The 13,972-nt window shown below is 39.4% G+C and overlaps 1 protein-coding gene across 1 annotated transcript in view; it reads left to right on the top strand.

The window, feature by feature from the left end:
- RIMS1 (regulating synaptic membrane exocytosis 1) overlaps positions 1-13,972 on the top strand; it is a 414,621-nt gene that overhangs the window by 317,332 nt on the left and 83,317 nt on the right. The window contains exons 27-28 of the mRNA XM_046639771.1: positions 2,787-2,969; positions 4,049-4,161. Coding sequence (XP_046495727.1) covers positions 2,787-2,969; positions 4,049-4,161 — 296 coding nt within the window. The remainder of the gene's footprint in view (positions 1-2,786; positions 2,970-4,048; positions 4,162-13,972) is intronic.

Genomic DNA, 13,972 nt, shown 5'->3' with positions numbered 1-13,972 from the left:
AGAATGTTGCTCTTGAAGCCTTTTTTTGTTTAAAAAATATGAGATATTTATAGATATACATGTCAGAGTGGGTGTTGATTAAATGCCGTTTTCCTTATATTTATTTTCTACAAACTCTGAAGACAATTCTGTTAAATCTTGCCAAACAATGTGATACTTGGACATATGTCTATATTTTGTTTTACAAGATTAATAATACATCCAAGGATCTGCCATTTTCATCTCATGATCTGGAAGCAGATCCCGTCTCAGCAGGCAGCACAGGGAGCAGGTGTTGGCGCCTGGCAGATCTGTGTGGGTCCTGCCGTGACCACTTGTTAGCTCTTTGGCTTTTTGCAAGTCCGTCTATGGTCCTCAGTTTTCTATACATAAAGTAGGAACAGTAATGCCTCTCAGAGCTGTTGTGAGAATACAAAACAAGTGTGTGTCTTCACACATATGCACATGTGTGTATGCATGTGTGCACACGTGTACACCTACCCTCCATGCCGGCAGGTACAGATGGCCCCCAGACTGGTACTCAGTAAGAAGAGTGGTTGCACCATTCTGCTTACCCTTCCCTCATCCCCTTTTTCATTCTCTGAATTGCTTGTTCTTCATCTCCTTCCTTCTTACATCCCTACACTCTTAGCACATCCCATTTCATTGGAAAGATCAAAGCTCGACAGCCTGGACTCTCTCCACATTCCACTCCTGCGCCTCAGCATCTCTCCATCAGTTCTCTTTCCTCTTGTACTGGGCTCCATCATCTCTCCTCTCTAGAAGCTGCTCTTCCGCCTTCACCTTCTGCATTTCTGCCCTCCTCAGTGTCCCTCCTGTCATTCCGCCTCCTGGCACACTCCTCACTCTCCCTCAGGCGGAGGACTTCTGTGCCCCCCTTGAGTCTGTGCTTTCACACTTGTTACAATTGAGCTCGTGGCAGGAACTGTTGCGTTACTGAGGGGCTTTCACTTCATGTCAAAGAAAAAACAGGTCTGATGCTAATGATTAACCTCAAACACTACAAGCTGCTTGGCGTACTGCAAGCCTGTGGCTCGGGAGCTGGGGACGCTGTCACATACGCTCCATCTGTGTTATGTTCACCCAGAATGACGTTTATTTGTCCCTAAAGTTGCTTTTTATATTTTTGTCATTTAGTGTGGTGCTGCATGAGGGCCACCTAAGTTATTCACCTTTCAGGTTATGTTTAAGTAGTCCTTTCAGTGCTTATGAATCGTGTTAAGGAATGAAGCAAGATTTCAGTGAAATTGTAAAATCTGCAAAATTTCTCAGTAGTGTTAGGGTGAAAACTGTATTATTCAATTTTCAAACCCCACTTAGAAAGTGTATTTTGAACCAGAATTGCTTGAAGTTTATTCTCCTGATAATGGCTTTTAAAGACTAATAGGGAAAAACTCATTCTCGGTCATTGGGAAAGATTGATTATGCAGCCCTTCCCAAATGAATTAATTCTGGAGTTGAGTGAATGTGAAAAGTCAGTTCAGTACGAATGGACACTTTTAATATGTAGATATATTGACAATCATAACTACTGTCAGTTCTTTTTTCCTTTAATTTGGAAATCAAGGTGACAGTCCTGGTTTCGGGATCTGCATTAGTGTCTGAGAAAGCGTTAGTCAATAGCTCAGGAAGATAGAATGCACATTTATTGAACACCTAAGTTGTGCGTTTTTGTTCTCCAGAACCTGACATTTTCCCATTTTGTTGTTTTGAAATAGAGGAGATGCCTAAGTCAAAATATTTACAGCTGTGAAAATCATTTTACTTAGAAGAAAACTTGTCAATCCAAGTACGAGTGAACAAAGCACTCCCCAGTGAGTGCACCTCCAGTGCTCAGTATGTGTTCTCTGCTCTCACACTTTCACTCGTCTGATAAGGGAATTTTGCAGCATCCTTTTTAAAAGGACGAGATGTGATTTGATTGCTTCTGTCGCAATGTAAAAAAATAATACATTTTAGGTATTTTAAATGTGCCTTTTTAAAAAAATACAAAAAATGATGAAAAAGGCAAAAGCACGTATCTGTTTTAAACAAACTTTTATATATATATATAAACGTCAGTTTTTAATTCTTAATCCTTAATTCATAAATTGGCTTTATAATAATTTTGAACACCATTTTGAGATAACTGTCAATACGTGGACAAATATCTTTTCAGATATTTTTGTATCTTAGTAGACAGGTTTATATCACAGAACAGCCACTTGCATTTGGTCAGTTTGAGGAGGAAGCTTCCTTCATCTCATCGTATTTTAATTTCTTGTGTAAATTCACCTCAGAGGACATCTCCCTTTGGGACCTGTTTGGAACAGGCCTCCTCATTGCAGAGGACAGTCATGGACGTTGTAACGTACGCACAGAGTCCCACAGGGCACCCTTTCTTCCTGAAGGCTGTGCGTGGGGTGCCCTTGCGTTTGTCATCTGGTACGGCCACTTCCTTGGTCACGGTGACATCAGTGAGCCTTGTCCCCGGCAGCCGTGTTGTAGGCGCTGGAGACACAGCTCAGAATGAAGACTAGGGGGGGTCTCTGCCTTGAGCAGCCTACAGGAGGTTTCTCACGTTGGAGGAGTCCAGATGAGGCATGTAAAAACCACACGGCACACGTCTGTGCCGTAACTTGTCAGTTTGGTTTGAATTCCATCTGGGTAATTACGCGATGGGTTTTCTTCTGGCTTTAAAATCGCCGTGTTGTGTGTGTGACTAGGTTTTCCTTGGACAGACGTGCTGGTATCAGAGTTAATGTGAACCTGCTGACTGAAGGTCTTTTTTGGCCCTAATGTTTTAGGGTTCTTCCACCATGTCTTTCTAGAAGGGGATACGCAGCCCCGAGAGCGACTGATCATCCAGTCCTTAGGGGAAAACATCCCGCTCGCTCCAGGTCGAGTGAGCACTCTAGTGTCAGAGCACTGTGTTCTAGCCACCAGCTTGCCCCCGGAGGCTCAGCACCACCTTCTCCGCTTCTGACAAGGTCGCTACTCAGTGTCCAGCCCAGCATTCATGTCCTGCCTCCGGGTGTTGGTGTGGTGTTGTGCCTTGCTGAGCACTCAATGCTTTCACTCATTATGGCGCCATATTTTTAATCCTTTCTTTGTGACACTTAAACCTCTCCTGCATCCTCTATTACTTGCATCTATCTTCACTGTGCTGGTGGTATTCTATAGTTCCTGCCAATTAGCTACCATTGAAAATTAAATTTGGCTGTGTTATGTCCTTCCATCTGTTTGTGGCATATTCATATATGTATTTTTTTAATTACGTGAAATTCTATAAGAAATTACCTGGAATTAAATGTGTCTTTGCTTTAAAAAGTGTAAGAGGAATTTTTTAAAATCCTTTCATATGTGTTCAGTAAAATGTTAGAGTGTTTTAAAGTTCTTTAGTTAAAGAAAAGTTTGAATGTCAGCAGATGGAGGCCAGCTTACTCCTGTGCAGCAATAATGTATCTGCACACTTCTCAAAGCTATAGTTTCGATCCTTGCACGAGTATATTTCGTAGCATGTGCCAAGGTTATTTTTTTTAATGTCTTTCAAGGTTTTTCCTATTTAAAAATAAAGTAAAAGTGAATGGTAATTTTTTAAAAAGTCTACAGCCAGAACTATTCTTAGCACTTATAAATAATTCTATATCTAGAGTTATATGTAAATATCATTTTAGGACTGGCAATTTAGACAACAGCCTTTCTTAACTGAATTATCCACATTGTTAAGATTCAGAGGCTGTAAGTAGATGATTTGGTTCAGCACTACCCAAAATGGGAAACTCAGTGGAAAGCCACAGCTTTACAGAAACTTAATGAAAAGCAGCAAGTCCAGTTCTCAGTTCAGGAATCGTTATGCAGAACTGTGAGAGGCAGACATCGCCCTGTGTCTTTCAGCCTCCTCTTGTAATATTCCTTTTACACAGATCATAAAGTGTTTGATTTTGCTTCCAAAGGCCCCGTCAGGGGTTCCATGTCTGTTTTAATAGTGGCAGGAGCAAGGAAAGGCTTTGGTCAGGCCTCCCTGGAATTTCGTCGTTTCATTTCCCGCTTTGTCTTTCTCCCGCAGAATGCACCGGCAAGGAAGCCCAAGCCAGTCGCCTCCCGCGGACGCAGGCTTCAGCAGCCGCAGGGGCCGGCAGCTCCCACAGGTGCCCGTGAGGAGTGGCAGTGTAGAACAAGGTATCCACCACAGACAGACCGCTGTCCAGACCTGGGGTTTGGGAGCCGCCTCTTTTCATGCTCCTTTTATTACGTGAATAGCATTTTGATCACCTGCAGTTTGCTGGAGCCTAGAATCTGTTTCTTAGAGTTTTCTTCCCAGCACCTAGTTACGATGGTTCATGGCATACACTCTGCTTTTGCTGGTTGAGTGAATGAATGAATTTTAGATGGCCAACTAAAAGAATGGAGTGAGCCCTAGAAATACCTTTTGTCAGAGGGACAAAGGAAGAAAACAAAATTTTAAAAATATTTGTAAAATACGGTCTTTTGTGTGTTAAAAGAAGACTTATTTAACCTTGTTTTTAGAATATTTTTTATGTTAAACACTTGATCATATTGAAGTCTCTACTAGTACTTTTTATGTTAACTTACTCGCAATATCTTGTATTTTTTATATAAATTTGATGATGGCAAAATGACTTAGAGCACACATTTTGGTGTTTTTTTCCTTAAGAGTTCGTGCTACTTAAAGCTTCCCTTATTCTAAGCATATACATGTTATGAAGATTTTCCTAGAAACAGAAAGAGAGTGGAAGTTAAATTCACTAAACTGCCTGGGCTAGACAACTGAAATACTGGGTTAAACTAGTCGTTGTTTTCTTCATGTGACCCGAGATGCTGTCCCATTTCTCAGTAGGCGGAATGCTTTCTCATCAGTACATGTTACCACATAAATCTTATCAGGGATTTGTTAAGCAGTTTAGCGAAATAATTTTTGATTTGGGGTTGTAATATAAATACAGTGAACCTATATTTAAAACATGTCTTAAAAAACTTCATCCTTACGAAACAGCCTCATGAAAGGTTAATATTTTTTACAACAGTTTTGGTTGTTACTGATGCAAAACTGGTATTTTATTCCATATCAAGGGTACTGGGTATGTGTTTTATTCAGTTAATGGAAGTGCTTTACTGAATGTATCACTGAAATGTTAAAGAACTAGGGTGACAAATACATTGTTTCAAAGACTGATAGGGCAGAGTTTGGAAGCAAAATACTGGGTTATAGAACTCAGCATAGATTTTAAGTATCAACTTAGTGGTAGAGGAATAACACTACTGTCAACTCTGGATTGGTGTTATTTTTTCAAATCACACGTCCCGTTGAGATGTCATACTTTGATATTCAAGGTTGTTGTGTGGGTATTCATTTAATCAGGAAAATATGATGCTATATGAAACTCTGACTTTCTTTTCTAAAAGAACAATTATTTCATTGAAATTCTCAATTCACACGTTTAACAAACTTTATTTTCTCTTTTCTGGGAACATTTTGAGAAGATAATTCATAATTAATGTTATTAAGACTGTAATTAGCAATAGCCTAGATGAAATTGTTTTAAAATTTACTTTTAAAAGTAAAATTTGGTGTTTACTTAAATTATCCATTCATGAACTCCTGTTGCACAACTAAAAGAACTAAAAATTGTGGTATTGAGCTGCAAACTCAGTGTGATGGCCATATTTTGCTAAAGATTGATATCCAAAAAGTCACGTGTTCCTAAAATTCTTTGCATTTCCTCCAGTTGTTAGAGCACTCTGCAGGTTCAAAGCACGTAAGGGGGCTGCAGAGAACTCTCACATAGTGAGACTGTAGCTTTGTTATTTCTGTATCTGTAAGAATTGCTTCTATGGAATCAGTTGGATTGCATGCTGGATTTTATTTTTTTAAAAAGCTCATGTTCTGTTCTTATTATCAACATTACTGTTTATGATATTCGTATTCACAGCTGTTTTTCAGAGAAATCGTCAATTTGTAAGGATTCAATTGAGGTGGGAACAAAGGAGTGACTGAGGATGAAATTGACGGGGTTATTTTGATATTTAATATCATAAATAACTCTTAAACACTTGTTATTTGAGGTTCCTGAAATTTATGATCTTAAGAATCATATAGATACAACCTTTTAAAAATATGATGGCAAATATATATTATTATACCTAAATGCTTTTCCATAATTAAGATAGATCCGGTTTACTTTATGTTACCACCACGTGTTCAGGGACCTGTGGCCGATGATGGTCCTGTCCGCCGTCATCCTATGGATCTGCTTCTGACTGAACAGATGTGGCATCTTTGTGTGTCTTAAAATGTGTTTTTAGAAGTAAACTTCTAATTTGATTCAGGGGTTAAAGTTTAACACGTTCTATTTAAGATCGAGCTCGTTGTTGTTTTTAGGGCCAGAGAATTATGTCATTTTTTTCTTTTGATATTCGTTAAACTTTACTTCTGTCTTCTATGAAGATTGATGCCGAGTGCAGTTTATTTGCAATTGATTAAGCCTCTACTGCACTTGACTTTCTTCCTTCCAGTCTTCTTTTTTTTAATTTTTAACAAAGGGTAGTTTTCTTTAAATAACTGAATTGATAAACCATTGATAAGAGCAAATATTTCAAATGGTTTAGATTCCTGGATACGGGTACACCATCTTGATGAACGTATGAAATGCTGCTCTTCACATGCAGTTTCTGGACACAGTTACCTCACTGTTGTTTGTAGGATGCTGCCAGCACAGTTGGGTTGTTGGACTGGATGCCTGTCTTCTTTTCTGTCATTTAGTTTTACTGCTCTCTCTTTATACCATAAATACAATATGTATTTTTTAAAGGCTAACATATCATTTGAAAAGACTTATTTACTTAATTTTTGAAAAAATATTTTAAAGTTTCTTTTAAAATTTTGAAATGCTAGCCTGTTTGCTACATAGAATCTGATCATGTTCAAGTACGGTTAGGGGAAAAGAAGAGGGGGTTACAATAGACGTTTTGAGATAAAGTAGCTGAAAAAGTAGCCTTAAAGTTTAGTTACCTCACCTGGTAAGTGACCCGTGAGAGAGGACTCCAGAACCGTCTGGCTGTCCAGCGCTCTGCCCCAGGGGCGCCCTTGGGTGCAGCAAGGCTGAAGGCAGCACAGCTGGCTTTACACACACGTGTGGTTTCTGAAGCCAGCCCGGTGACGGTCTTTGTGCTCTACTGCATGTCTTTTTAAAAAGAAATATTTAAAGATGGTTCATACACTCACACGTGATGTGCTAGTGATGTTTTTCTGTTCTGTTATTGCATCCGCTGCCTAAAGCTCTGATGATGCCCCTTCAGGAATATCTAGACAGCCTTTGTTTCTCAGTAAATATTGTGCCAACACAGAGGTGGATATGAAGCTTTATCAGATGTCTAAGAAATATGGTCTCCTGAGGACAGTTTCGCTTTGATATATAGTTAATTTGAGGAGGAAGAAAGGATGACGTAAATCAGAGTATGGTTTTTCCGTGTGGAAAATGTTACAGAATATTTTCCACGGTGAAAAGAAAATGCCTACTGTCTAGTCAAAAGTGCAATTTATTTTTTCACTTATTATATGAAATTTGAAATTATATGAAATGCTGTAATTTTTGAAATGATAAAAATTTTAGTTATGAATCTTAAATATGCTTTTAAATACATTTACTATAAAAAGTCACAGTAGACCAAAATTAAAATGTTCTGGTGGAATTGTGGGTGAAATATTTTGCAATTCTTAAAAGGCAAGAAAAAATACTACATAATATACTTTTCAGATGCCAAACATTAATTTCCCAATGTTTCTGTTTTTATTTTAAATCTTTAAATTGTTGTATTCATTCTTTATTTGGTTAATTTTAGACCGTATTTGAGGTTTCCTCATGTTTTGTCGTTGCTGTTTATCATGTCATGTTATGTGTTATGCATTTTTATTACTCATGCCATTGTTGATTCACCTTTCCACGTCTAACTATAAATTTGCTGATTTCTTTCTTTTGTTTCCATCATTATGTGCGTTTAATTCATTGAAGAACAAGAAAAATATAACTCTTCCACAAAAGGTAAATATTAACATAACTTTTTAACAATGTAATATTGTTCCTTTTCTTTCGTGATCTGTGAGAGGCATATAACTATATTTATTGAAATAGTGACCAGAATTATTCAACGTGTAGTTTTTTCCCTGCAATGATTTTGTTGAGCATTTGGTACGAATTATTTATATTATGAGCAGTTCACATCAAAGAGGAAAAGATTAAAACTGAGTATTTTTGCTTCAAAATTTTTGCATCCGCATGACAACTGGAAAACTTCTCTTTGGAAAGTCATAGCATGTTTTTATGTTTTGTTTGTTCACACCCCTGCTGTCACAGATGAAGGGCTTGCTGCTCATCTTCTGCTCAGGGCCATGTCTGTGCAGAGGAGTAGAACCCCTCGACCCGCTTCTGGGCAGCTGTGACCTTATGGGACGCTGGGCCCCCACTGCATCACGCCTGGGAAGTAGCTGCCTAAAGGCCACTCCTCTTGGCCTCAGGGCCTTGATGTACCGTCAGTTCCGTCTCCCTGAGGGACGTAGGGAAGGGACACGGCCAGCTGTGCACGTGGCTGACCTGCCTTGTCATCTTTCGTCACATTTGGTCTCCATTCTTTGCACTGGAGTTTCAAGTGGATCAGCCTCATCTCACTCTTGTGTGCCGCACACACCACTTCCTCTTCACTGTCACTGCTGGCCCCACAGTTAAATGTTTGAACGTGAGTCTTCAGCTTGATGGAATGGTACTATGGATAATACTTAAAATTAGGTAATTCTGAACAGTTTAGTGAAAGTACATTTACTCACTATTTGAACATGCGCTAAGCACTGAGCTAAGTTCTTACCCATAGTGACCCTGGAAGCTAGTCCTGGGAGTAACGCCATCCCTATTTGGTGAACTTCTGGAACTCAGGTTCAGAGAGATTCCGGGATTTGCCGAGGATCAGTGCCGAGGAGCAGACAGCAAGCCCGGCTCTCTTGCTCTGACCTCCTGCCACTGAACGTCAGTGTCTCCTATTTGAATAGGTATAAACCCAACTATATCATCCCCGAGTCCTAGGATATTGCATCTCAGTATTACAGAGTGAAAATGGGAGACAATGACACTCAATTACTTATTTTAGTTTGAATTTATAAAAATATAATTATTTTATATTCTGGCACATAATGCACATATTCTGGCATAGTGTCTGACATACTTGGCAATAAATTTATATTAATAAAAATTAAAATGTTATTCAATGACTTCAAGATGTTTTGATTGCTAGATTTTGCGTGGATTTTTGGCAATCCTGCATTTCTAACTCAGGTATCAGAACAGAACTTCAATTCAGCAGTATGGAAATGGCCAGTGCATTTGTACAGAGATTCAGAAGAATTTATTTCAATTTGCAAGATCAATTTTAGTGTGATAAAAGTGTTAAAATTCTATATTGGAAGACAGCCATGATCTAACTCACTTATCCAAAAGAAGGAAAAATACAAGAATTTTTCACTTAGGGTTCTTTCATTTGTGTTATTTACTAGTCAGCCGAAAGCTATAATTAGCTACTCAAACAAAGCAAAATCCCTAAGTGGTACAACCCACAGTCTGTGTGGAGTGTGCACGTTTACAGCCTCCTGCCCAGCACGTCCCATGGATACACCTTTACAAGGTCGTTGTATGCCGGCCGAGGGGTGTGGTCGCTCTGCCAAGTCTTCCTTGGACTTGGGGGGTGGTCTGCTTCTCAGAAGGGAGCTCAGGGCTGAAAACAACCAAAGAGCACTTTCCAAAAACTGAGGCAGGAGCAGGGGCGACACAGCACCTTCCTCTGGGACTTGAGGGACCACAGAGGAGCCACAGAGAGTCTGGAAAGCCCAGAAAGGATAGAGGCAAGCTCAAGAAATTTCTTTAAAGTAAAATTTCAAGCTCGCATACCCCATAAAGAATAAAAGGTTTCCTTTTCCCTAGAAATCCTGCTGCTGTGAGCTGATCTTTTCTGGGATCTAGCATCTTCAAGAATTGAGTCATCTTAGGTCTCCCTGGATAGCTGAGGACTGGGACACAGCATTCCTAGTGACAGTACAGGCTAAGGGGCTCCTGAGGAGAGTGTGTTTCTGATGAATTGTAGATGGAAGGGCAACCAGTGGTCCCAGTGTGCCAAGGACAGAGGTTTCTGAGATGCAAGACCTTCAGCACTAAAACCAGGACAGTTCTGGGCTCAGGGTTGGTCACCCTAACTGTAGGGGACCAGTGTGTTAATCTTCTAGCGTGTATTTGTAAAGCATGTGTTTCTAGCATATGTTTGTAAAACGTAGAAAGAGAGGTACAAAGTACTGCTCACATTTATATAACATTTGTATACATTTTATGGTAGACACGATTTGTTGAGCACTTACTCTGTCGGTGACTTGACTAAGAGGGCTATATATTTAACCCATTATATTTTCACAACAACCTGAGACATAACTGTTATTATCCTCATTTTCCAACTGAGGAAGCTGAAATTTAGAAAATTAACGGCTTGGCCTTCTGTCAGTCATTCATTTGGTAAGTGGTGGAACAGTGGTCGAGACTCCAAAGACCTTCTGCTTAAACACTTTGTTCTCCCGCATTGAGTCAGCATTTCTTGAGTACCTGCTGTGCATGCAGTATCACGTAAATATGGTACCTACATGTGCACAGCTGTTAGGGGAGATTATTACCCATTTTATAGGAAGAGAGTCAAAGGGGCAGGTGGAATCTCTAGGGTAACAAGGCTGCTGCGAGGCAGAGCCAGCTTTGACTCCACGGCCCACGTTCTGTCCACTGCCCCATGTTGCTTGACATCTACCACTCTCAACACCAGGATCTTGGAGAGGCCCACTTAGGGGTCTGACCCCACCATGACCCGATTTTTCTCCACTCAGCTAATCTTCTTACACTTGGCTTATCCCTCAAATTACCATGCAACTCGGAAAGACTTAAGCCAGTGTATTTGCATAAAGATAACACATCCTCAGGGGTGAAAAGTTAACTGAGGACTTGTAAATGTCCACACTACCTTATTTACCTTTTACCTCCTCCTTTTGTGTTGAAAGCTGAGAGACCTTATCATTTTAGGCTTCACAAACTGCTTTTATAGGCGTATTTTAAATTATTCATTCTAAAAGTTAGCCAATTTTTCCCTCTCTGCTACATTTCTTGGACAGTTTTAAAGAGCCCAGGAATGTAGTTTGGGGGCATCGAAATAATGATATCAGAAGATCAAAACAGAACCAGAAACTAAATGACTTCAAGGTGAGAAAAAAATGTTACTATCATAATAAATGTCTAATTTATGTGCCTGTAGATAGTGTTCTTAGGTGCCTTAACTTTTTGGCTTTGGAAGCAATTTCAAATCATAACAAAACATCATACTATCTTTTCTGCAAATATGGATTTCTTTTATCATAAAAAATGTGTAGTTTATACACAGAGAGTAACAGGTAATTAGAGTTCGAGTGATTAGACGATCTGAGCACGAACAAAAAGTAAACAGCATTTGCTGCTTTTCTTCTCCTGTTTCACTGATGAAATATGTCATAATTATTCTAACCCGGTCACAGGGCTATTTAAGGATTGTGTCTAGTCAGCTGTACTTTGAAGTTCAAGGTTTTCATTTAAAATGCTTAAATAAAGTGCCTTTATTTTCCTCCTTTAAATATTGGCAAGAACAGTTTGAATGCTAAGTCTTGCAAATATAATTTTTATGAAACTATTAGCATTAACTTTAGGCGCAATTCATATAAAAATGTGAAAAGCATTATTTTAGTACTTTTCTGTTACATTAGTTTTGTATAGATATTTGCACATTTATTTTAATAGAATACTATGGTTGTGAAACACATAATAGGAACAAATTATGTAACTTGACTTTTGCTAAAATAAGTAAACTAATTTGTATATTCTTCAGAATCAGCATTGCTATAACTGTCATCAAGTAGAAAAGGGTTTCAGTTTTATTTACATTTTTAGGCCTTGTTAGGCTGGGTGATTCCTTTCTTGTTATTGTATGTTAAAATTTCAGAGGTTTAAGTTTCTTAATCTTCCAGGGCATTGCTTTTCCTGAAGACTCGTTACGAATATTTCTGAATATTTGTTTATTCATAAATATTTAGAGCTTCATTAGTTAAGGTGTCTGATTTTACCTGTTTCTTTTTTTGCCGCAAACCCATAAATATGGTTGATACCTGCTCTTCTCTTTAAACGTTAGGGAATAGAGAGTGGAGCAGCCCATGGGAGTCAGCTCAGAACTCTTGGTTGTGACCCTTTCTTCCCCATTCTGCCGGTTCAAGTGTGATTAGGTATAGTAGTATTGTGGGCTTTCAGAACTTCAAGATATTTAACACTTGTGTCAGCCAAGCCTCAACTTGCCAGAAATGCCCTGCGGAGGTGGCAGGTTATCACCCCTTCTTCCTGGAGACGTGCAGAGGAGGACAGAAGTCAGATGTCTAGCCGGGGATAGGCTCTTTGATTTTTTTTCCTCAAAAGGTCTATATGTCCCCTAAATACTGTAATTTTTTTTTTACAAATTTTAAAATTTGTAAACACTTTTTATAGAAAAAAGGAAAGAGACTGTCAAAAAGTTGACATTGAATTTAGCAGTTATGCCACATCAAGCCTTTCAAGGTTGATCCTGTTAACATCAGTGTAATTGGAAGAGTGAACGCTGTGGGTAAAAACAGCAGAGGCCACCTGGGATGGAGACCATGCCCTCAGGGAGAGCCTCTGCCCCCCCAGGGCAGGCGTAATTGGTGGGCTGCCCCTCCTGAAGGCTGTGCTTGAGGAAGTGCCCCACAAGGAGGACAGGGCTCCCTTCAAAGCCAAAATACATTTTACAAAGCGGTTTAAGCATGTGACGCAAAAGCCACGGTCAAGTGACAATTCTCCCAACAAGAGTTTGACTTTCTTGTTTGTCCCGTGTCCAGCTGGTATTTGCTCTTTGCTCTGGGGCTTGGCAGTTCTGACACTGCAGTGACATCTGGGGTTGGAAGCCCTGAGTTTTGTTTTGGACAGTTCAGTGACGTCAGCTAAAGCGGAAGATGGTCTGGTGGTTTTGGCTGCAGGGAGATTTGAGTGATCGCATATACAAACCACCACTTCCAGCTGTGTCGACCTTCCATTTCAGTTATCTGGACCAAAGACGGGTCACTTTCTGACAAGCCCCAAAGACCCTGTGGTATTTTCATTTAACGTATGCTGTTTACTTGCATTTTACCTTTCTCACGCTGGATAGATGTTATTTTTTATTTTATTGTTTATATTATTATAACATAATCCTTGACGTCCAAGAGAATCATACAAGGGCATAAAGGAGACAGTTTGGCACATTTCTACCCTTGCAAATTGAGATACACTTTATTCTAGGAAAATGACCCCAGAAATTGGGCACTTATGTATAGTCAAAATATTTTAAACATTTTCTGTTTATGTATGGTAGTGTGTGTGTGTCTGAGGGGTGGAGGGTATACCAGTGTTCTGTCAAAGTTGCTCACTACACTTGTATGACTCCAAAAATAAAGATGAACTTGCAAAGAACACGTTATCCTTTAATTGGGGAAAAAAACTGCAACAGAAATGTAAAATACAGCTGGTGAATTCTTTTCTCTTAACACCTATAGTGTTGATAATTTGGCAAATTTAAGAAATGCTGGGAATTAGGTAATAGAGCAAGAGAGAAAGTCATAGTTTTCCATTTTTTGAAAATGCGAAAAATAAAACAAATTACTTTGCCAATACCCTATTGAAATAATATCACCATCACAGATTACAACAGCAGGAAGGTCCTCTAAGCAATTTCTTTGCTCTACAAATAAAAACTCCTCAGTGGAGAGGTCGATGAGGAACTGGTTGATGGACTGACACATGGCTATGGGTCTAGGATGGTCATCGACGGCCGGTCATTCCCACTCCTGGGGTCTCGATGCTTTGTCATGTTGCACCCAGCCGTGTGGAGA

This window comes from Equus quagga, chromosome 15 (assembly GCF_021613505.1).
Source record: "Equus quagga isolate Etosha38 chromosome 15, UCLA_HA_Equagga_1.0, whole genome shotgun sequence".
Taxonomy (NCBI): domain Eukaryota; kingdom Metazoa; phylum Chordata; class Mammalia; order Perissodactyla; family Equidae; genus Equus; species Equus quagga.
Note: the sequence above shows the minus strand (reverse complement) of the source record. Positions and strands in the feature narration are given on the sequence as shown.